The sequence below is a fragment of the Zerene cesonia genome, chromosome 6 (genome assembly GCF_012273895.1).
Source record: "Zerene cesonia ecotype Mississippi chromosome 6, Zerene_cesonia_1.1, whole genome shotgun sequence".
Classification (NCBI taxonomy): domain Eukaryota; kingdom Metazoa; phylum Arthropoda; class Insecta; order Lepidoptera; family Pieridae; genus Zerene; species Zerene cesonia.
Genome location: NC_052107.1, coordinates 2,004,661 through 2,028,303, shown reverse-complemented (window position 1 = coordinate 2,028,303; position 23,643 = coordinate 2,004,661). Strand labels below are relative to the sequence as shown.

General features: G+C 34.5%; 2 protein-coding genes across 3 annotated transcripts in view; one reads left to right on the top strand and one right to left on the bottom strand.

Annotated features, from left to right (window-relative positions):
- Positions 1–14,827, top strand: part of LOC119840628 (V-type proton ATPase 116 kDa subunit a1) — a 22,489-nt gene extending 7,662 nt beyond the window's left edge. Inside the window, exons 2-15 of the mRNA XM_038367318.1 lie at positions 3,491–3,634; positions 7,737–7,913; positions 8,715–8,875; positions 9,474–9,654; positions 10,285–10,461; positions 10,794–11,006; positions 11,277–11,427; positions 11,713–12,086; positions 12,170–12,279; positions 12,536–12,663; positions 12,890–13,110; positions 13,404–13,626; positions 14,020–14,191; positions 14,659–14,827. Coding sequence (XP_038223246.1) covers positions 3,518–3,634; positions 7,737–7,913; positions 8,715–8,875; positions 9,474–9,654; positions 10,285–10,461; positions 10,794–11,006; positions 11,277–11,427; positions 11,713–12,086; positions 12,170–12,279; positions 12,536–12,663; positions 12,890–13,110; positions 13,404–13,626; positions 14,020–14,191; positions 14,659–14,755 — 2,502 coding nt within the window. The 5' untranslated portion in view covers positions 3,491–3,517 and the 3' untranslated portion in view covers positions 14,756–14,827. The remainder of the gene's footprint in view (positions 1–3,490; positions 3,635–7,736; positions 7,914–8,714; positions 8,876–9,473; positions 9,655–10,284; positions 10,462–10,793; positions 11,007–11,276; positions 11,428–11,712; positions 12,087–12,169; positions 12,280–12,535; positions 12,664–12,889; positions 13,111–13,403; positions 13,627–14,019; positions 14,192–14,658) is intronic.
- LOC119840627 (tetratricopeptide repeat protein 21B-like) lies at positions 14,827–23,643 on the bottom strand. 2 transcript variants are annotated; one of them, XM_038367317.1, is made up of 13 exons: positions 23,408–23,643; positions 22,854–22,960; positions 20,594–22,669; positions 20,178–20,463; positions 19,713–19,906; positions 18,976–19,368; positions 18,715–18,819; positions 18,092–18,263; positions 17,524–17,689; positions 16,711–16,914; positions 16,325–16,423; positions 15,899–16,017; positions 14,827–15,378 (listed from the first exon to the last, which is right to left on the bottom strand). In XM_038367317.1, exons 3-13 carry the CDS (start codon positions 22,517–22,519, stop codon positions 15,140–15,142), a joined length of 3,903 nt encoding a protein of 1,300 aa, XP_038223245.1. In that variant the 5' UTR covers positions 22,520–22,669; positions 22,854–22,960; positions 23,408–23,643; the 3' UTR covers positions 14,827–15,139. The 2 variants fall into 2 exon arrangements, with proteins under 2 accessions (XP_038223245.1, XP_038223244.1); XM_038367316.1 differs by having other exon boundaries at positions 15,140–15,378; positions 22,854–22,957.

The following is a 23,643-nucleotide window of genomic DNA, read 5'->3' as shown; positions in this document are numbered from 1 at the left end:
CTGTAAATAAACTTGAATAGCTTATAATTACGCTAATTAAGCCGTAAATATTTAACTCGATCATTAGTTTGTTTCTTGAAGACGTTTTACATTTTTGAGTGTATTAACTGGTTATTACGTGAGAGATAATTATTCATAAAATTGGTATATTTTGTATACTTTTATTTTAATTTTTTTATATTTGTATTCTTTTATATTCACGAAAATTTTAAAAATGTGTCATACACACCATCACGTAGGGCGTATCTATTACTTATACTATAACGTTCAATAGTTTTTATATTTGTTTGAAAGCGCTTATGTCAGGAACTAATGGACCGATTTCATCTATGCTAATATTAAAAGGAGGAAGAATAAGTTTGTTTGTTTGTAATGGATGAACTCAAAAACTACTGGACCGATTTTAAAAATTCTTTCACCATTAGAAAGCAACTTCACTGAGTGACATGAGGGCGAAAAGCTAGTCAGTACCTAACTTGCTATTTTTTTTTTATTTTTTTAATAAAGCTAAAAGGATATTTTTCCACCTAATTCCCATACTTTAGAGGTTACGGACTGATTAACATACATTCACGAAAGTCGTAAAAACAGTCACCAATGTTATCTCAACCATCATCAGCATTTTTTTCATTCATTGCATTGATCTGCACAACGTGTGCAAAACACACAATTATATACTGTATCTATTGAAGTTAAGGTTGATTTTATGTTGTGCACATATCATGACATCATACCAGTTTGCTTATTGAATAAATACCTCAGTATGCCAGGTTTGGCCAGTTTTTGAGCTGTAACGTTAAACATTAAGGTTCTACATTACGCAGGAACGTTAAAAAATGCTCGAATAATACATACTATAATATTATTATAAATGGGTTCCCTAATTTTCCACATAACTTTTACTATTGAAATGGAATTTCAGATGAGAATTAAAACAAGGATGAAAGGAAGGAAGGAAGGACGTACAAATATAGCTTATGTCACTCAGTTAAAATGCAGCTTTTTCATGGTGAAAGAATTTTTGAAATCGGTTTAGTAGTTTTTGTGTGAAAAAAGAACAAACATGTATTACTAAAACACATATGTTTCCTCTTTATAATATAAGTTTAGAGATATTATAAATAACTATGATTTAAAACTATCTAGGCACCTGTTTTTTATACCAGATATAATAACCAACATAGATAAATTTGCTTCTTGATCTAAATAAGAATGTGTGTGTTTTCACACCTCAAGTTTTAACAAAGAATTTCTTGAGTAAACAATGAACTGATTTATAAAACGTGCAGTCATTACTCAAATGTAATGCAAGTTGCTATTTGTTTAGTACGTCATTGAAGATAAACATTTATCGTTTTAATACGTAAAAAGTAAAAATATGAGTATACCTACACTTCAATTCCCCTCCTCACTGCCATCTATGATTGTTGACAATAAAACCGTTTCAATCATCCAATCAACACCACCTTGCCTCTTAAAAGGGTTCGTGACACAATTGTAGGCAGCACAATTTGGAATAAATCTCATAGCGCATTATAATTCCATGTTATAAGATACATGCTTTAATATTTTTAAAGTACCTTTGTTATGTCTATTGTTTATTACATTTTGTACACGTAGCAAAGTAATTTATTTTTAAACACATGGCCATTCCATTTTTTTATACCTACAAGTTCACTTAACTTTATATTTACGTTAATACTGCAGGAATGAATCGAATGAGTCATTTATGAGAATACTGACAGATTAGTTAAAGACTATTAATCATTAGGTACTGTGAACTACTAAACAAAGGAATCAAAGATTAAACATTTATTTTTAGATAATGTGTGGGGAGTCCCGTATCGTTATCCTTACCCTACCCAGTCGTTTCCTTTATTCCTCTCGTCAAGCCTTTATTTATCCCTTTCCATATAAAGTCGGCAAACCATCTGTTGAGACATAAGATTCTCAAACGACCTTACGCCTCTGCAAATGTTCATGGCTTACCATCAGACGCTTCACCAACTTCTTTTCCGTCAATTGGGTAGCCAACCTACATAAATAAGTAAAGTGTAAGGCTAATGATATAATAATTTTCTAGAAAAACGTTCACCAACGTCCTTGGGGAAAAATACCACAGTATTTTAGAAAAAGGGAGCAAACATCAATTTTGGTATCAAACACAAAAATAATAACGCCAATCGGCTGAAAACCCCAAAATGCAGTCGGATCAGAACGAATCCAGTTTCGTTTCTGGATACTACGGTTAAAACTACGTTAGTAATACGATGGAATTACAAATGACAATAAATGTAATGCTACAAGAAATATGTTTCGGACATCGACACAGTTTGAATTCGAGGTCAACAGAATGGATAGTGTTACAGTTAACAAGTAAACTATTATAATTAGAAAATAAAAGATTCTATTACGTAATGAAATTGTTATCGACCTAATAATTGTTCTATTTAAAGGTCATGTTTATCGGTTAATGGTCGAACGTTTAGTCACTTTAAGTAAGAACAAAAATCAACTGGGTAGATTCTAGTTGTCTAAACTATAATGAACTTACTGCGAACCGCTGTTTCACTCGCGTAAGTCCGTATCCCGTAGGAGTATGGGGAAAAAAGTTACCTATATGTTATTCCAGTTGTTCAGCTGTCTACGTACAAAATTTTATTGCAATCAGTTCAGTAGTTTTTGCGTGAAAGAGCAACAAACACACACACACACACACATCCTTACAAACTTTCGCATTTATAATATTAAGTAGGATGAATTTATTTATTTACTTGCTGATAAATTAAATCATATTTTTACATGTTCAATTTAAAACCATTTAATTAAATTGAATTTTACAATATAATGCTGTGTGCATGTAATATGACGTAAGCAAAAATATTAAGGTCGCTAAAAACTCGTATTTTTCATTTTGTTACCTGCATAATATTTACAAAAAAAGAGAAGTAATTTTTAGGATACCTACTGATTCATCAATTTGTCACTTATGTTTACTTCTTAATTAATGACTAAGAATGATGTAATGATTATATTCTATTTTTTCTATGAGATATTAGTGTAGGAAATGCGTGTAAACTTTTATTCCTTAATTATTATTTTTTCACTATAGGCAAATTTCTATCCACAACTTTCTAATCCTAGAAATAATTTCATGCAACCCGCCTATTCCTTTAGCTGAAAAGGGCTTTAGGAAAATTAATATATTCAATCATTTCACTACATAGTATATTACAAAGCCGCTTACTCTATCCCTATATCCCTATGTATACTTAAATCTTGAAAATTGCGCAACGGATTGTGATGGAATTTTATTAATAGATAGAGTGATTCAAAATTCTTGTAAACTACTCCGAATTTAATGTATACGAAGCCGTGGGCAAAGGGTTTTCTAATTATATACAATATCATGACCCCCACTCTCATCATCCCGCTCTTTATTGTGTATTTTCATTCGTGTACCTGTCTTATTTCTTAATGCTTGTTACAGAAAGGGGGAACAGAATAGACCACCAGCATGGGGGCGATGTTCAGAAGCGAGGAGATGGCGCTCTGCCAGCTCTTCATCCAGCCAGAGGCGGCTTACACGTCGGTGTCAGAACTGGGCGAGGCTGGATCCGTTCAGTTTAGAGATGTGAGTGTCTCCTTCACAGTCATGGCAGTGCTGCCACCAAACGTAGGAAATTTAACAAACAATTGGCTCTATTAGTGCTGTACTGAGATAATAATATAAAATTTTACACAATATTTTAAACATAATTAAGGAATAATTTAACTTCGTTCACGTGATTAAACAATCTGCATATACAGTTTGTATTCTTTGCATATTATGAGATATATCGATATCTGTTAACCTTATCGTTTTAAACGAAATATTGCCAATATTTAGTTATGGCATCGATTACTTATACTTACTTATAATTGATAATTACAAAAAAAATATGTATTTTCTCAACTTTTACAGAAGATAAACAAATTTGTTGTGTTTTTTTATATCAATGAAAAAAATACTCTTTAGCATAAAAATATATTTTACAAACCAAACACTATAGACCCATATTTCGTTCGATAAACTGAATATATAAATAATTTATGTGTCTGTCGCGACATGGTAATTTACATTATCAATGTATACACAACACACACACATACAATGAACACACGTATTGGTTTAAAATAAATCCTCATATAACAAACACGAGGTATTTGCAATAATTCCATTTAATCCCATACAATATCATGATAAATAAATTGCACGACTATCTTAATGCACTCAATGCAAGGCAACGATATCGACCTAAATACCTCAATTAGCAATCATAAGCGTTTACTTCACAATTTTCTAAGTAAATAGCGATAAAAATGTAAGTGTTGTCCCCATTTATGTTGGTATTGTTCGACGTGGTACGAGTTTGGACTGAATACCATAACTTCGCCATAAAAGACGCCATGGAATGCTTTGTAACCAAAGCTTTTATTAACTCAACTTTTTGTGGAGTGTAGTATTTCAAAATACTATCGACGAATATGAAATTGATACTTTTCTACGAGTTTTAGGGAAGTTCTTGCTCTATTAAATGATAATAGATTCGGTATATCCAGGGTAATTTGATATTGCTTCCCTCTTGATATTTCCTTTTATGTCATCGTCGGCGATAGAGTTGGGTTGCCTGATGGTAATCCCTACCACCGCCCATGAACATTCGCAGAGGCGTAAGGTCGATTGCAGACCTTAAAAGAGACGAGAGGAATAAAGGAAAGGACGGGGAAGCGCAAGGAAATGGATATGGGCCTCCGGCTCCCCTACTCACTGAACGAAACACAGCAGCATGCATAATATATTTCACGCCGGTTAAAATATTGAATTTTATAAATAGATAATTTTCCTAACTAATAACTTTTGATTTAGGCCCAATTTCAACTAGCATTACGAAATAGATCACAAGTCCTGTACAATCCGTGATTCCGTTATTGAGTTGCTAACATCCACACATCATAACATCCTGATAAACTTTCGCTATTAATACGATAATACAATAACTAGACATATGGTATTGCAAAACAGTACTAGTAAACAACGATCTAAGACAGCCAGTCATGTATATAAAAGACTTGTTCCTTCGCCTTAAGGCATTGCATAACATGTTTGTAGAGAAAGGTGAGCAAGATGGTAATTATGTGTTTACATCTCGAGGTCAACTTCACTGCGTATGGCATTCGCATTTTAAAGGCCATATAGTTTTTATAAACTTAAAACTGCTCCATAGTTTGCAAAAATGTATCCTTAAAACATGTAAAGCTCTCTTCTGCAATAACTATTAATAGTGTCACGATAGAACCTTCATGTTTATTAAAATGTTGATGATCGATTTTTATTATATAAAATAGGCAACTACATGGTATTAAAATTGCTGATTTTCAACCGACTTAAAAAAAGGATTATTTTTTTATTGTGTTTGTAACCTATTTTGTGGTTTGTCCAGGCAATTTGCAGGTTACTTGCAGAAAATGCCTGAGAACTATGTGCATTTTTAAAATAGGAGGAGTGATTATACGTACAGAGCTAAACATTTCCTACGTTGTTTTAACCATATATGTACGCCACACGTTGCCTAAACCTTGTAACGCTTTCAATATAAATCAGCTCATAATTGAGGTGCTTTTTCTGGCCAACCTTGCGTACCGAGTCCTTTTTAAAGACAATTTTACCGGAGTCTCGATGTCCGTGATTCAAATGAACCAACCATTTCGATCACGGCAATCACGAATAAAGAAAATCTGATTCAATTACGTTTTGAGATTTTCAAACAATTTCTTTACTTCACATTTTAATCATAGTAAACGTTTTAATTTATATCATGGTCGGGTCGGCACATTCTGTTATTTAATATTAGTGTTAGAGGTACTATTATTCCAGAACAATATGTGCTACTATGTTAAATAGCAGATATTTCTTAAACCTAGATTGTATAAATACTTGTGTTCTATCAACGGTAGGATATTTACGTCAGAGTAAACGCTTTGTTTTTGCAAATACCTACATTTGCTGTATCACGTTTCCTCCAACAACTCCATGCGAATTATAAAAAATATGATAATATTTTCCAGTAATGCTTATTCAGTTTATTCAGTTTTATCACCATGAACGGAAGTAGAAAGATGCCAAAGTCATTTATATCATAACAAATTATAAACAATCCCTACTTATATTATAAATGCAATCTGTCTGCCTGATTAAGATGAAATTTAGTACATATGATAGTTTAAGGTTCGAGAAAGGATATATGTATGAGGAGCTTTAATTTCGGAAACCCTAGGGGAACGGAAAATAGGTGCAGAAAACTTTGGGTACTCTATCTTTTCCTTTACTACGAGGGCGGAGCTGCGGGCATTAAGCTAGTCTAAATATAATATAAAACTCAAAGACTGACATAGTGATCTATCAACGCACAGCCCAAGCCACCGGACGGATCGGGTGAAATTTAGCATGCAGATATATGTTATGACGTAGGCATCCGCTACGAAAGGATTTTGATAAATTCTTCCCCCAAGGGGATAAAATAGGGGATGAAAGTTTGCACCATGTAAATATATTAAGAAGCTGCGGGCAACAGCTAGTAAACTATTAGATGACGGTGCGGGACAAAGGCAGTGACCCCACAATCTTGAAGTTAGCTACTACTAATCCCCCCCTGCACATCTATTAAATAAATTAGCATCCTCTAACGCATGCTAAGACCTTAAAGTGTAACATTTCAATGGACTACAACGTCAGCAAATTCCATTCAGTATACTGTATGTAGGCAACAAATATTATTATGATATCCATACATGCATTCCGATTAAAAATTAGTAGTGTATTATATAATAGAGTTTCAAATTACATATATACATTACAGAGAATATTTTACGTTTTTTTATGTTACTATACTAAAAAGTACGTGTACGGTTTAAGTCTCATTTCTATTACAATATTTAATTAATCAATAATTTACAAGCAAAGTTAAGATGCTTATAAACATACATTCTGCTTGTGACTGACTTGCTTTACAAGCTTCCAGATAAAACAAATCAAATAATTTATAGCGGTCTCCGTTTACAGACTGGATAGTCTAGTGAAGTGAAAAAAACTATTTAATTGTTCCGATATTTAACCTTCTTAACTCACGTGCCTGCATTGTATTGCTTTGATTATCTTCTTTATTCGTAACAATAGTGCTGTTTGTATGTGCGGTTATTTATGTCTATTCAAATAACATTTCGTTAAGAGAATACTGCTAGGCGTATTATACATTGTTGCTTATATGAATAACACACACAAGCACACACAACACACACACAAACTTTTCACTAAAACAACTTTGGTCCGAGGATTATGAGAATTCACTTTTACGAAGAGCTCACTACACAAGAATTATAATAAACATACTTAAAAACATCTAAAGATAATTAAATAAGCATAATTATACATATAATACAAATTACGCATACACACGGGGATTTAATAAAAATAAATATTTAGTTGATACTCCTGTAACAAAGCAGTGTAAAATTTGAAAAAATTAATTATATCGAGTTTCAAATCAATCGCAATGGTGTTGATTACTTCATAATTTGCTGTATCTCTTCTGTAATACAGGATAAACCAAATCAAAATGACTAACAAAGAACCAAGTACCTATTAAATATATTTAAACTAACGAAGTATTTTTTAACTTGCCCTGTTTTATTTACAGCTAAACCCCGACGTAAACGCATTCCAACGTAAATTCGTCAATGAGGTCCGCCGTTGCGATGAGATGGAACGCAAGCTGCGCTACATCGAGGCGGAAGTGCACAAAGACAAGGTGCACGTGCCCGCCGTCAAAGATATGCCGAGAGCGCCCAACCCCAGGGAAATTATCGACCTTGAGGTAAGGAGTAGTAACATTATAACTGAACTAGTGTAATCAATCGGATATAAGATCGGATGAGACAAAATAGCCTGATTAGGAAACTTGTTTTGCAAACGTCGATACCACTTAATCCATATTTCAGCTGTATTATTTTTGTATAATGTCCTTTATTAGTAATCAATAATTACAGAATTTGGTTTTAAACAATCATAGGAAGCAATAATACTCATTCATAACAAAAAAATAAATGTTTTAACTTGATTTTTGTTCCGAAAAAGAGGCCCTTAGCCATATCTATTGCTATGCAAATAAAACTAATTTATCTATAGCTAGTAAAACGCAATATAATCCGTATACTATATTGTGGCTTTATAGCATAGATATATGTAAATACCGACCGCAAACATGTACTACCAATCATCTAATTAGAATTATATGACGCTTATTGCGTGTGAAGGAATATGAACGCATGTTACTTAGAGCCAGTGTCGGTGCGATTTTATTTTAGCAAGAGTGCATGAGAATTTATAAGTTTAAAATCAATGATCAATCAGTTTTACATAATTTGACTAGATATGCCCCTTTGTAGGATTATGTTCTTTTGACAGACTTCAATGCTGATTCAAGATCGTATATTTAGTTTAACAAAATTTTTGGTTCAGTTTCGTTGTGAATTCTACTTTATCGGCCGTTTTTCTAGAGCAAGGACAAAAATGATCATTACAATTAATTATGAACTAGTTCGTACTCCAATATTTACTCTACGTTCTTAGGTAATATTTTTGATTAACGGTCAAATAATAAAGATTTTGCTTACAGGCGCATTTGGAAAAGACAGAAAACGAAATCCTGGAGCTGTCACACAATGCCATTAACTTGAAGCAGAACTACTTAGAGTTGACAGAACTTAAACATGTCTTGGAAAAGACGGAAGCCTTCTTCATGGCTCAGGAGGAAATCGGCATGGACTCATTGACAAAGTAACTAAAACTAATTAAAAGTACACGATACCTATTTCACTACATACTACACTACATGTTCCTATGTATGCTTAAATCTTTAAAACAACGGTTGATTTGGATGGGATTTTTTTTATTGATAGAGTGATTCAAGAGTAAGGTTTATATGTATCATAACATCTATTAAACTACTCCGAATTTAGTATATGCGAAGCCGCGGGCAAAAGCTAATAAGGTATATAATATCACGACATCCATTTTCTGTGAAATGTTGGTATCCCATAAAATCAATCCATATGACTCACTTAAACATATTTTTCTTATACTTTAAAACTGCCGTAATATATAAAACAATGCACTTTTACAGCTTTGTTTAGGTATTGTGTAAAATAATTTGCCGCTGAACGTTCAACGTAACATTAATTTTATCGGCTGCATATAAAAAAGGGTTAAGAACTTATCATAATATGTTTCTTCAAAGAGCTTTATTTATCAGAATAAAAAAGCACACTAATTTAAAAAAAAAATATTCAATAATTAACTTTCCAGATAACTTTGCAGTTAAATTTCTTTTATTGTATGCGAAAACAAATATAACGATAAATACGTCCATTCGCAGGTCTCTAATATCGGACGAGATGGGCCAGCAAGCGGCCACCCGCGGGCGGCTCGGCTTTGTGGCCGGCGTGGTGCAGCGCGAGCGCGTGCCCGCCTTCGAGCGCATGCTGTGGCGCATCTCGCGCGGCAACGTGTTCCTGCGCCGCGCCGAGCTGGACAAACCGCTGGAGGATCCTACTTCGGTTAGCGTTTTATTTCACTTGATGTTGTGTCATTCCTTAATATTACATACGGTGTAAGTAAAGAACCACTTGTGATGATTTTTTGCATGGGGCAAAAAATGCCTACTTCCCTGCTAATATCATAAATGCGAAAATAACTCTGTCTGTCTGTACCGATTCGGAGTAAATTTTGTAGATATATTTTAAGACCGAGAAGAAAGAGATGTCGGATACTTTTTATCCCGGAAATTACACGCTGTAGAAGCCGCGGTAGGAAAGCTAGTTAAAATGAATTAGCTCCTTCCGTATGGAGTCAGCAACAATTAAGCGTTCACTGCTTTTCATTGCACAATTATATAACGTAATAATAATAATTACGTATTTCTTTTTCTTACAATTTTCATTTTAAATTCAGAACTGAAAGCTTAGGATATTAAAGTGGATACTTTTGTATATTTTTGTTTGTAATGTTTTCACGCAAAAGCCACTGGACCGATTTAACAATTAGAAAGCTGCAACTTCACAGAGTGACATAGGCTATATATATATACCACGGGCGAACAGCTAGTTATTAATAAATATAAAGTGTTATAATCTATCATACTTCTATTACTTGCCACTATATAAGTCATCATAAACACAATCTCCCAGGGCAACGAGATATACAAGACGGTGTTCGTGGCGTTCTTCCAAGGCGAGCAGCTGAAGTCCCGCATCAAGAAGGTGTGCACCGGCTTCCACGCGTCGCTGTACCCGTGCCCGCCCTCCAACGCCGAGCGACAGGACATGGTCAAAGGTGTCCGCACCCGCTTGGAGGACCTCAATATGGTAGGTATATTTATTTATAAGCCACTCGACGAAATGAAGAAAATCCTAATATATTGCTAATATCTAGGAATTATATAGATTCGTTCTGAAGCGTCGAGCCGAGCCGACAAGACTAGGTTAAATATTTATAGTGTAAAAAAGCATCTCGTTCAATGAAATGTAATATATAGGTACCAATATTTGAACCAGATATGCTTTCCTGCATGTACGTAACATACATGAAGATTAAATAATAGAGCCTCTCGCTATGCCCCACTAGAAGTTTGATTGCAATGCAATGAATTGATAAGTTTAAAAAAAATGTCTCTTATAGATACAATGTAATTATACAGGTATTGAACCAAACCCGCGACCACAGACAACGCGTACTAGTATCAGTTGCGAAGGAGCTACAGTGCTGGTCGATCATGGTGCGCAAGATGAAGGCCATCTACCACACCCTGAACCTGTTCAACATGGACGTCACCAAGAAGTGCTTGATTGGTGAATGCTGGGTGCCAACTGCGGATTTGCCTAACGTGCAGAAGGCTTTGGCTGATGGATCGGTGAGTTATGGCGTTAGAATATTAAAATAAATGTAACGCAATTGAGTTTCAATCAGAGGAAGCACAAAAGTTAGATGTTGGATATAATTTTATCTTTATTAAAATGGTCAAATATGTTTCGTATTTGCAACAAATACACATATGTTTAATAATAGTTCTTTTTTGGGAACTCTCATCTAGCCTTTCATTCTCATATATTTATCATACAGTCTTAAAAAAAAAAACAACTGGCACAACACAACAGGTTTTAAATGTATTTCGTTTGCATAGAACGCGTGTGGCAGCTCAATCCCGTCGTTCCTGAACTGCATCGAGACGGACGAGGTGCCGCCCACCTTCAACCGCACCAACCGCTTCACCAGAGGCTTCCAGAACCTCATCGACTCTTACGGAGTCGCCTCCTACAGGGAGTGTAACCCGGGTAAGTCATTTAGATCAAAAATTTCACTTAAACTATATTGTGTCGAAGAATTAGTAAATTTGAAAATGATAATTCTATTATGAATGTAAAGAAATCTGATGCACAAAGAGTTTTAAAAATCTTAACCAAACAGTATGAACTAAAAAAAGTTGAAGCAGAATGTCTCTATTACATTATATTTTATCAACATAAATAATGTCCACTGCTCCACTTATCTTAGAATGAAATTCAAATTTTCTTTGACGATAATATGCAAGATACTTATGACTTTACTATTGTTTGCAGCACTGTACACAATCATCACCTTCCCCTTCCTCTTCGCTGTGATGTTCGGTGACTTGGGCCACGGCATGATCATGGCCATGTTCGGCGCCTGGATGGTCATCAAGGAGGTGTCTCTCGGCGCAAAGAAGTCGAACAATGAAATATGGAACATTTTCTTCGCCGGTCGCTACATTATCCTGCTCATGGGTCTCTTCTCCATGTACACTGGACTTGTATACAACGATATATTCTCGAAATCGATGAACATCTTCGGCACGTCTTGGTTCATTCCATATGACAATGAGACGCTCGAACATAACGCCGCCATGACCCTGGACCCTAGAGACTCGTACACCAATGTACCATACTTCATTGGTATCGATCCCATTTGGCAGGTAAATATTTCAATAATGTCTATGAATCTTGATTCGAACGATAAATATATAGTACAGGTTGTAATTGAAATTCTTATTTCCAGACTGCTGACAATAAGATCATTTTCCTTAACTCTTACAAAATGAAACTTTCAATCATTTTCGGTGTCGTCCACATGATCTTTGGTGTGTGCATGAGTGTCGTCAACTACAAGTAAGTTACTGTACCTTTTAGACATTTTTATCTGATTTAAAGATTAATTGGATATTTGTTCCATACACTAAGTTTTGTAACTACAAAATAGAAAGCAATCATGTTGCAGAAAGCATTTTATAATCTGCAATTATAAAGCGTAACTGGCACGTTTTATGATTATAATATAAAATCGTATTACGATGTAAATTTAATCATTGTGATTATATTAATAATTAGATGCCAGCAAAATGGCCTAACAAAAAAATATTTACAGCTTCTTCAAGCGCCGCTACTCAATCATCCTGGAGTTCTTGCCCCAAGTTATTTTCCTATGCCTTCTCTTCTTATACATGGTGTTCATGATGTTCTACAAATGGGTTGCATATAGCACGTTCTCTGAAGGTAATATCACTCTTATAAATCGAAAGAAATTTTTCTTTGTCAATTTTTGCCTATTTTTGTGGCGACAAACTACTCCGTAAATTCCACTTTAAGTTAAGTCAGTATACCGATGACATAATTACACCACTGTCAGGAAATTTCATTTAAATTAAAATTCAATTTTATATGTTGTGGCTAAATGTGGTTAAATGGCTGTTAAATTCACTAATATTTATTATCATTTCAGATCAAGCCTACACTCAAGGTTGCGCGCCTTCCGTACTGATCCTGTTCATCAACATGATGCTGTTCTCCAGCAACGAGCCGGAGCCGGGCTGCAAGGAGTTCATGTTCGAAGGCCAGGGACAGCTGCAGAGAGTATTTGTGCTTGTGGCCCTCGCCTGCATCCCCGTTATGTTGCTGGGAAAACCACTGTATCTATTGGCTACTAAGAAGAAGGATGACAAGGTGAGAAAGATGATGTTACCATTACCACCTAATAACCTATCGAACCATAAGTTTTGTTATTGTGTAGACTTGTCTATGGAGTTGATATTATATTTTGTTAATGGAGTTTATAATCAAGCACGTAATATTTATTTATTGCTTTAGATAGCAGGCTCTATCCTCTCATCTCCTATATCCTATTCTATATATCGATCCTATATATTTAAACATTATGACTTTACTCCCATTTTCTTTAAGCTGTAATAGCCAGCCCATTCTGAATACTAAGACTTTGTATTTAACGATTGTTTTAGCCTGAACAAGCCAACGGCAACGTCCCGGGCATCGAATTACAAGAGCAAACGGACATCAGCGCAACTCCCAAGCCGGCGAAGGCCGAGTCGCACGATCACGAGGACGAAGCCTTCAGCGAAGTGATGATCCATCAAGCCATCCACACCATTGAATACGTGCTCAGTACTATTTCGCACACTGCGTCTTACCTTCGGCTGTGGGCTTTATCGCTCGCTCACGCTGGTAAGCTAATTATTTTTTAGAATTATTTGATTGGTAAGAGATTTTAAATAAATTTGGTAGCTTTATTATGTATAGTAGTCTATAAATATATATTGATTTAAAACGGTAAATTTACACCCTTCTATAATTTTTATTGTAAGTGATATTGGCGTCTATTTCGTTTTTGAACGTTTTTGAGTTCCAAGTGAAAATTAATAAAACTAAACGTACATATAAGTACTTTTATCAAATAGAGTACTTTAACAATCGAGCGTGTGAAATTTTGAAAGAATGGAAAAAATTTCTCATTTATAAAGCATTTCAATGCTATAAAACTAAAAATTAAAATCGAGCGTGTATTTAATATCTTATTATAAACCTAAATATTGTCATACTGTATTAAACACATTGCAGAGCTATCGGAAGTGCTATGGAACATGGTGCTAGCCATGGGGTTGAAGACAGAGGGCTACGTGGGCGCCATCAAGTTATACGTGGCGTTCTGCTTCTGGGCGCTGTTCACTCTGGCCATCCTCGTCATGATGGAGGGCCTCTCTGCTTTCCTCCACACCCTGCGTTTGCACTGGTAAGTCACCTTAGAGTAGTTCCAAAGACAGTTTGCAAAATAATCATATGGAATAACTATAGCTATTGTATTCTTCAAAAGTGCTTAGGAAGTATTGGATAAAATTATATTTTGATGAAAAATCGTATAGAACAATGTTTACGACAATTTTTTGTTTTTCGTCTTATCACATTCCCTACAACTGGGAAAATATTGTAGAAATCTCCATCCATTATTGGTTTAAAATGATAATAATAAAAAAATTATGTAACCAAAAAGAATTTATACATATTAGATAAAAGTTGCTTAAAAATAAGTTATACAATGCAAAATTTATCAGAAAAAAAAAATAGGTGAAAGCCTCTGCTGTCGCACTAAGCCAAAAAAGCCACGATTTCTTTGAAAGTAAAAGAATTTATATGGAGTAATTATTGTAATAAAACTTTCTTAAAATTGGGTACTTAATTATTGTTTGTGTTTGTTTCCAGGGTGGAGTTCATGAGCAAATTCTACGCCGGTCTGGGATATATCTTCCAGCCTTTCTGCTTCAAAACCATTCTCGAACAAGAGGACAATGAAGAATAAATTAATTTTAGAAATACAATGTATGACGATCAAGGTCACAATTAAATTGCAATAAAAGTATTTAGTCTGTTTCATATGTATTTTATTTCGAACATAATTTTATATTATGTTATAACATCAACTTCAAACAATCTTGCTACACGTATAAAATGTAAAAATAAGTATAGATTTTGAAGCATTCGTAAGAATTATATGTTAACAAACATTTTTACGTTTCTTTATGTCAGTATATTATATAAAAATAAGTTCTTTAAGAAATCAATGTGACTTGTACGCAAGTTACGATCAATAAGTTCATAAAAATAATTATTTCATGAACAAAATAAAAAAAAAAACAATTTTGCATGCTCATCAACTGACATCGCTCAAACCAACCCAAAAAAATCACGTTCTTAAATTAGTTTTAGCCTTTTCCAATATCTCCTTTTTAATCTTAGGGTATTCTGGGTGTATTTTCAGTATGTGCCTACAGACGACTATACATTCTGGAAACTTCTTCAGTTTCAAATACGCATATGAGAGCTTATAACCGATGGCTAGGTCGGTTTTGGCCGAGTGAACCCACGCGTGCTCGTAATTGTGCGCCGCACTCTTGTAGCTTTGTTCCTTTTCCGATAAATAACCTGAAATATATTGAGTTTGGATTAAATATTCTAGTAATTTCCTCAATTCGTTTTCTTCAATTCGGTACGAGCAATTTTAAATTTTAAATAGCTTCTAGTATATCAACGGATGTAGTTGGAACAATTTTTAAACTAGTGCATATAAAAAGACAAAATACTGCCTACTGAATCGGTGTCTATATAAAGCCGCAAGTTCACTGCGCCAGTTTTGTAACTAACACCTTAACATAATGATAAATATTAATAGTTTAAAAAAAATATTAGTTTGGACATAGAATATATATGGATTAAGTTCTTAGAGAAAATTATCGGGGTCCTTATCTCCTTTGCGTAGGAAAGATAGTTTTGATATTTTATTTATAATTTCTGTAAAGCCACGACCCTAATAGGTTTATAAAACGTGTTTTTGTGTTATATAGTATAAATTACGGCGCATATGACCCAGCCTTAAAATGTACGGTTATGATAAAATTCGTAATTAAGGAAAATAAAAGCTCATTTAGAAGCAACATGTACATACCCAAGTACTGATAAGCTAGCACACAGGATTTGTTGTGTGTAAGCACCTTCGTCAACAACTCCTTCGCCGCATCGGTTCTACCAGAATTGATCTGGTTATCAGCTACTTCTAACCAGCATCTTCAATTATAAAGTGACAAAAGTAAGAGTTAAAGTTTATTATGAAGTAATCACTTTAATTGAGTCACTAGAACCGTAACTAGGCTATCATGTACTTATCAAGTCATAATTCAAATAAACAATCAGAAGTTTCAGCTCAGATCTCTTCAGCTTGAAAATATAAGTGCAGATAGAACAAACTTAAACAATACCACTAGTTCTTGTTTCTTCTCCTCTTCACTCTTCTCTTTCTATGATTCAGGTGCGTGAACTTCGTGCGAAGTCAGAATAAGGTCTGTCGGGTCGGATAGTAATTAATAGTACTCACTTTTCCAGCCCATCTGCATTCTCTGGTGTCCACGGTATGGATGATATTGTCCTCTTTAATATATTTTTTGCACGTGTCGGTTGCTTTACAATGTTATACCTGAAAAATTTATGACATTACTTCCCTACAGTGTTGGGTTACATCCTCAATTTTATATTGGTTTTGTGTAATTATTTTCTACAAGAGAGGTCACCGATATTCCTGGGTACCGCTGCAAATTCTAAAATGGAAAAACGCCTTTTCGATCAAACACAAAGAGAATCACGCTAATCCAATGACGAAAGGAGCACAAATGGAATTCTAAAAATACGTCTCTTTATTTGCAAAAAAAAAATCAAAGAACCATATATAAGGCCTTCAAAATTTAACATTAAATTTCAACTTACGCATTAGCTATTGCCAGAATCACATATGGATCGTCATGAGCCCCCTCCTCACTGACGGTAGGCAATAGTTCTTGCAGCACTCTCTCAGCGTGCGACTTTTGCTTGGACGCCAGTTGCAGTAGCGCTTGAAGACCTTTTCTTTCCGATGGCGAAACTTCCAGAAGTAATTTCTCTGCCGTGCGGAGAGCTAGAATTCGTGTGTCACTGAAAAAAAATTTTAAAGTTCAAAATTGTTTATTTTTTTTTAGTTTTGAACTTAAGTTCAAGATTTTATACTGTTTCATAGCGGAAGTTGACTTGTGTCTTGAAAAAGGAGAAGCTTAGAATATTTCTATGCATCCGTGACCCCATTTTCCCAACTTTGTGACATTTTTAAGAGATATAGACTCAGTCATATTATTTATTGTCTGTGTTAGCAGTGGTGGTTCAGCGGTAAGGACCTCGTGCTAAACCGAAAAATTCGAAATCAAATCAAGGCAAGTGTGCAGGAAATACATAGATTTTCAATTTATATTATACTAGCGGTCCGCCCCGGCTTCGCCCGTGGTATATATATAGCTTTATATAGCCTTCCTCCATAAATGAGCTATCTAACACTGAAATAAATTTTTCAAATCGGACCAGTTGTTCACGAGATTAGTGCGTTCAAACAAAAATCTCTTAGCTTTATAATTTTAGTACAGATTTAGATTAGTGGGAACATAAAGTGTGAGTGAGTGAATGTGTGTGTGTGTGTGTGTGTGTGTGTGTGTGTGTGTGTGTGTGTGTGCGTGTGCGTGTGTGTATGGGGGGTGGGGTGTACTGCACACTCACTCCTCCCGCAGCGCGTCGTGCGCGTGCTGCGCGAGGCACAGCAGCACCATGCGGCGCGCGGCGGCGGGCGCCCAGCGCGCCGAGCACCGCGCCGCGTTCAGCTGCCGCAGCGCCGCGTTCACTTTGCCCTGGTACGCGGAGTATAGGCCCTCGCAGTACGAGTAACCTGTAACACGTGCATGGGGAAAAATTGCGTAACGTAACAGTGAAAACATCTTTTCAATGTGTAGAAATCAGTGTCAAGAAAGCAGAAACGAGAAAATTAAAAAAAACATTTTAAATTGTTGGATCGGTCCCCACCATGTTGTTGCTAATTCTTTGGGAGAGTAATGTCCCAGTTAGCAACAAATAAAAACATATTTTTACTGAGATCAAATCAGCTTCAAGATAGAATGTTTAACAATGTCATTGGATCTTTTAGTAATAGTTGTCTTCGATCCGAACGTCTCTTTAAACTTCATAAAAATTATACGAAAACATAATAAAGTGCAAACTCCTGAAACCAAATTTTACCAAAAAAAAAAAATCTTCCCAAATTATTTACTCCGAAAAGCCATTATACACTGACCAAGATCCTCAGTTTTCCCGATCGCCTCTCTAGAACGTTCCATAGCCGGTTCCACCTCGGCGAGCGAGCCGCGTCTCCACTGCACCTCTATCAGTTGCGCGAGCGCCTCCCAGCTGTTGGGCTTCACCGACAGCGTCTGGCTCAAGTGCCGTTGGGCCGTCTCTAGATCCACCTAAAATTTGACATTTCAGAAATAAACTAAGACAAACACACTAGGAAAACAGTCAGCAACAAGTTAAATATCTATTTTACTGAGGAAAAACCAGTTTTAGGAAGAATGGAAAAAATAAAAAAAAATATCATTAAAATTTGTATGATAACCAATCCTAACCCTATATCAAAAAAATCCTAATACCAATATTTTGTTGCTGATTCTTTGGGAGTGTCAGAGTATTGTTCTAATTAGCAAGAAATTATAAACATAGGACACACTAGGACAAATTATAGTTTTAAAAATAATTGGATTAAAAATATGACTTTTGCAGCAATTAGTGTGATAATTTCGTTCCACGCTTGGGGGTCCTGGATGGTTTATTATCGTGACATTGATTCCAAGCCAATAATTAAAAAAACAAGAACGGATTTTTAAGCGACGCAATCATAATTTTTATTTACAATATTACCTTTCTGAAAGCTAAGTCAGCCATCATGACAGCAGCGGACTCGTTATTGGGATCAGAATTCAACAGTATTTGACAAGTTTGTTCGCATTTCTCGGGATTGTTCATCTGAAAATTTATTTTTTGGCATATAAGTATGGGCAAAAAAAACTAATATATATATCAATAACTATATAACTAAGTGAAAGCATAAAACACATAAATTTCCGAACGATTGATCAATAAATCAATTAATAAAAAAAAATATATACTACATTTGTTCACCTGTGCATACAACTTAGCCAGGGCCAATAAGGTTTCCGAATTCCTGGGCGAATAAATCAGGGCTTCGGACAGCAAATTTGTGGCAACACCCGGTTCCTTGTGTGCTTTCACCTTCGCCAACAGACAGAGAATAGAAGACATCTTCTCCTTCTCTTCTTGAATATCTCCCTTCGAGTCTATCTCTACTCTTTTCAACACCGCGTTTTGCAGATCTTTGGCTTCGGCTAGGATTAAGTTAGTGTTTGTTGTTACGGGGTTTTTTAATTCCCTACTTCTCGCTTGAACCAGGAGCAGGTTTATACGCTTTTTTAAGGTTGCCGTGTCCTTTTCTTTATTGCTCGGTTGGTTGAGTTCGGACGATATAACTGAATCGACCTTATCGTACTGTTTTAGCTGGAAAAGAATAAGTACAAGTATAGAAATACTTGCGGAAGACTACCACATATGTGTTGAACTACATATGATTTATGATATAGGTGCTGTGAGAAATCTGCACGATTTTACACATTTTACATCAAGTAAGGTAATTGTATGCATAAATTAATGAATTCATTGTATTGCTAAATAAATTATAAGCCGTTATTTAACCATATTTGTGTTGAATACAAAAATCATTATGATATAGAAAAGGAACTACTTTTGATGACAATTGCCCCAATGCGGCACAAACAAATAAAAATATCCCATTTCCACAATAAATTGTCAAAAGCAAAATGTTTATTTAAATTACACCATACCTTTATAAGAAGTTCAAGATGTTCGAACCTAAGCTCATCGACATTGGTCAGTTTTATCGCATTTTCGTAGTGCTGAATCGCCTTGTCATATTCGTGCATTTTCACCAACGCAGCGCCGAGTTTCTTGACCAATTGTATTTCTTTAGGGTTGCCTTTTAGCGCAGCTTCATACGATTCTGCTGCTTGTATTGGCTCTGAAAATATGTAAGTGATAATTTATGCTAGATGGTTATTTATTTAATTATATATTACATGCTTATTCATATGCTCTATATTGGACTCTTAAAATCCTTGGTTTATTATTTTATTCTTAAAAATTATTTCGAAAAAAGGCCACATCTGTCTTTTTCTGGTAGGTTTAAATCAAATGTCAAAGGTATGCATTTTAACAACATAAAGACCCTACTTATATTAATAAATTTAAAATACACGCTGGAAGACTAATAAATATAAAAAAAAAGTTACCAAAAATAGACATAAAAGCATCCCCCATCATAGTATGAGCATCGGCCATTGGATGATTGCTAACAATATCCTTGAAGCAATTAGTAAACATGGTTCGATCTTTTTTCTCTTTCAAGTATATATGCGCCATTTTACTATGAGCTTGGAAGTAGTACGGTTGACCCGGTTTCACATCGTTGAGTGTGTCTATAGCGTTATCTATGTCGCCCTTTTTTAAGGCTATGTCTGCACGAGCGATAAGGAGACGATTTTCTTCGGAGGTATAAGAGAATTCTTGTATTGCTTCCTGTTAGCAAATGATAAATTTTTAGTTCTATATGTTTATACGATTTCGTACTAAATTAGTTGTTTTATTGATACTGTTTAATAGTTAAGAACAACTAGAACATTTTGAAAGAAGACATATATCACAATACCTGCATAGTTTTCCCAGCTTCACCAAATCGGCTCAAAGCAGTCTGCAACTCTATTACTTGGAAATACAACGTTGCTTTATCAATGATATTTAAGTCTGCATCAATTTGTTTGTTTGAACCAATGTTATTCTTACTATTCAATATTTGTACGCTTGTGGAAAAGAACGACAAAGCATCCTGGAGTTGATTTGTGTTCTTCAAAATGACTCCATTTAAAAAATGATACATCGCACTGTCTCGAACTTTGAAGTTGTAGCTCAAACACATTTCGAGGCACTGTGAGGCCTTTGCGTACTGTTGTTGTTGAATATAAATCTGAGTTAAGAGAATTTGACTTCCTGCGTGAGTGTTGTCGAGTTCTCCAATTTGTAAAGCCAGCTTCTCAGCTTCTAACGCCTGACCGGAGAGGAATCTTAACTTGGCTAATTCAAAAAGGGCTGGTATCAAGCCAGGACATGCATTGCATATAATATTCAATATGTTCAAACAAGTTTCGGCTGAAGTGTCTCTGTCGTCTTGGGTGTATAATAAATAGCTAGTTATCACAAATGGCTTTTTCGGAAGATGCTTCTTATATTCTTTGTAAACTTCCAGCAAGAAATCTGGATCTAAATGTTGTATGTACAATAAACTGAAAGGATATTGATTTGCATGCAACAGCTGAGATTCAAAAGCTTGATTCAAGAATGTTTTAGCATTAGCATTTTTGCTATTCAATTTTGCTGAGAGAAGATATAGTATGGGAAACTTGTCGTTTCCTTGCATTTCAAACAATAATTCCACCTGTTGTGCTACTTGCTCAGTTGGACCATTATCATACATTTGACATAATGTTAAACCGCATAACGCTGTTATCGAGTTGCTATCAATTTTACTCGCTGCTTTGAAGAAATTTAATGCATCTTTGTATTTGCCTTGTAAAATGCACTGATAGCCAACTTCACTTAAATAATCAACATTGTTAGAATACATTTCCGATGCATATTGGGCGAATCTGTACACTTGTGAAATAACAGTACTGGATCTTCCACAGACTTTCGAAAATGTTTGTGCGATATTGTAAAACTGATATGCGTTATTACTCTCTTCATTCTCCAAGATATTAAACAGTGTATTCAACTGATCCACTGCTTCTATATAATCAGAATTCTTACACAGTGCTATGAATATTCTTATTTTCAGTGCTTCAATGTTCGTGGGTTCTAATGACAGGACTCTCTCAATAGTATCATAAACAGATTCCCATTTCTGTGCAGCAAATTCGTTTTTCAATTTCTCAATCAATGGTACAACTTGTCTTGGATGGTGTACAATCAATTTGTCTAATGTTAAATTAGATTCTTCATGCTTTTTAACCATATATTTTAATTTAGCCAAAGCTAGTAATGCCTCAATATTTTTATCATTTTTACTCAAAACCAATTCTAAACAATCAATAATGGAATTATGCATATCCAGATTAATGTGTATATCATTGCTAGCTTTTAAAATAAGAGCTTCTGAATGATTAGGATCTTTTCTCAATGATTTATTTATGTAATCTGCGGCTTTCTCATACTTTTCTGCAAAGGACAGAAAAAGACCGGCAAAGTATAGCGATGTAGCACTGGCATACTTCCGTTCTTCTTTTAATTTAGCTTCTAAATTATGTAGTTCATCTCTTTCTATAGTATTCACGAGCTTATAACTATAGATTAATGCCATGACAACAGCCAACTGCACATCTTTATCAGACTGTAGTTGCGACAATTCTTGTATACCTGTTTGTACCTGCCCTTCAAGTATGTTAGCCAAACCATGGTAAAATAAAAACTCTGAAGAATCATTGAATTGCAATGAAGCATGCTTAGCAATTTCTTTAGCTTTGCCAAAACACTTCTCTCTTATATAATAATGTATGTTACACCTATGCCAAATATTCTCCATTTTCTTAAAAACTACTAAATTAAACTACTCTAATTCAAGTTTCACTTTTAGGTTTTTGTACTTATTGATGTTATCCTGATAGTACTTCGCTAGGAAGTGACATCTACATGTAACATCTAGTTGGTTTTTCAGGGCATAGTCGAATGCATACTGAAAAACAAAAGTTAGAACTCCATTAGATATAAAAACATTAACAAAACATTTTAATGGTGCTTTGGTTACATTGATATGTCATTTTCATATAGTTATTACTGTATGCAGTCTTGAAGTTATTATTAGAGACAGACAGACAGAGATTATATATTTTTCTAAAAAATTATAAATATCTATTTACCTGTCCCAGTAATTTCCCAACACCCTTTCCTTGAAAGACCGGAGGCACCTCTGTATAATTGAATGATATTTCTTTTCCTTTTTGTTCATAGGTTAATGTAGCTTCTGCTAAAAATAATTGAAAGACATATAGAATAATATTTCTCCATTTTTAATAATGGAAATAACATCCCAATTTAGTAGACATAGCAGAGAGAGAATTTTAATGAAACAATTACAAACAGTAAATAGTATAATGTAATAGAACTTTTATGATTTTAAAGGTTCATAAGTATTATTATTATACTGATTTTAAAACCATCAACCCAATTTAAACAAGAAATTTGTAATAAAATTTAAAGCTTGTATAAAAGGTCAATAGAATCCCTGCATTGGGATTATATAGAAATCGTAACATCATAAAATTACACTTTATATTCGGATTCTTGATAATTCAATTATATATATTCAACGACACATTGTAAATAAAAAAAATCTCGTAGAAATCACCCTTACTGAATGCTTATATTGAACTATTATTTTATAATTTCATATTATTACATTAGAAGCACATACCATCCTTCAAGCCGACTACAAACTGTTGCTTAGCAACATTGTTGACAACTTTTAATGCCTGTGTAGAAAAGGCTCTTGATCTTGTCAGCATTCCAAATGTTTTTTCTATAACTGGTCCGAAGAAATAAATAATATTGGTAGAGTGTTGTATTCTTCAAAATAAATTAAAACATATTAAGAAAAATCTATTAATGCGCAGTTACAATTTAACAACAACAAATAGTAATAAAATATTA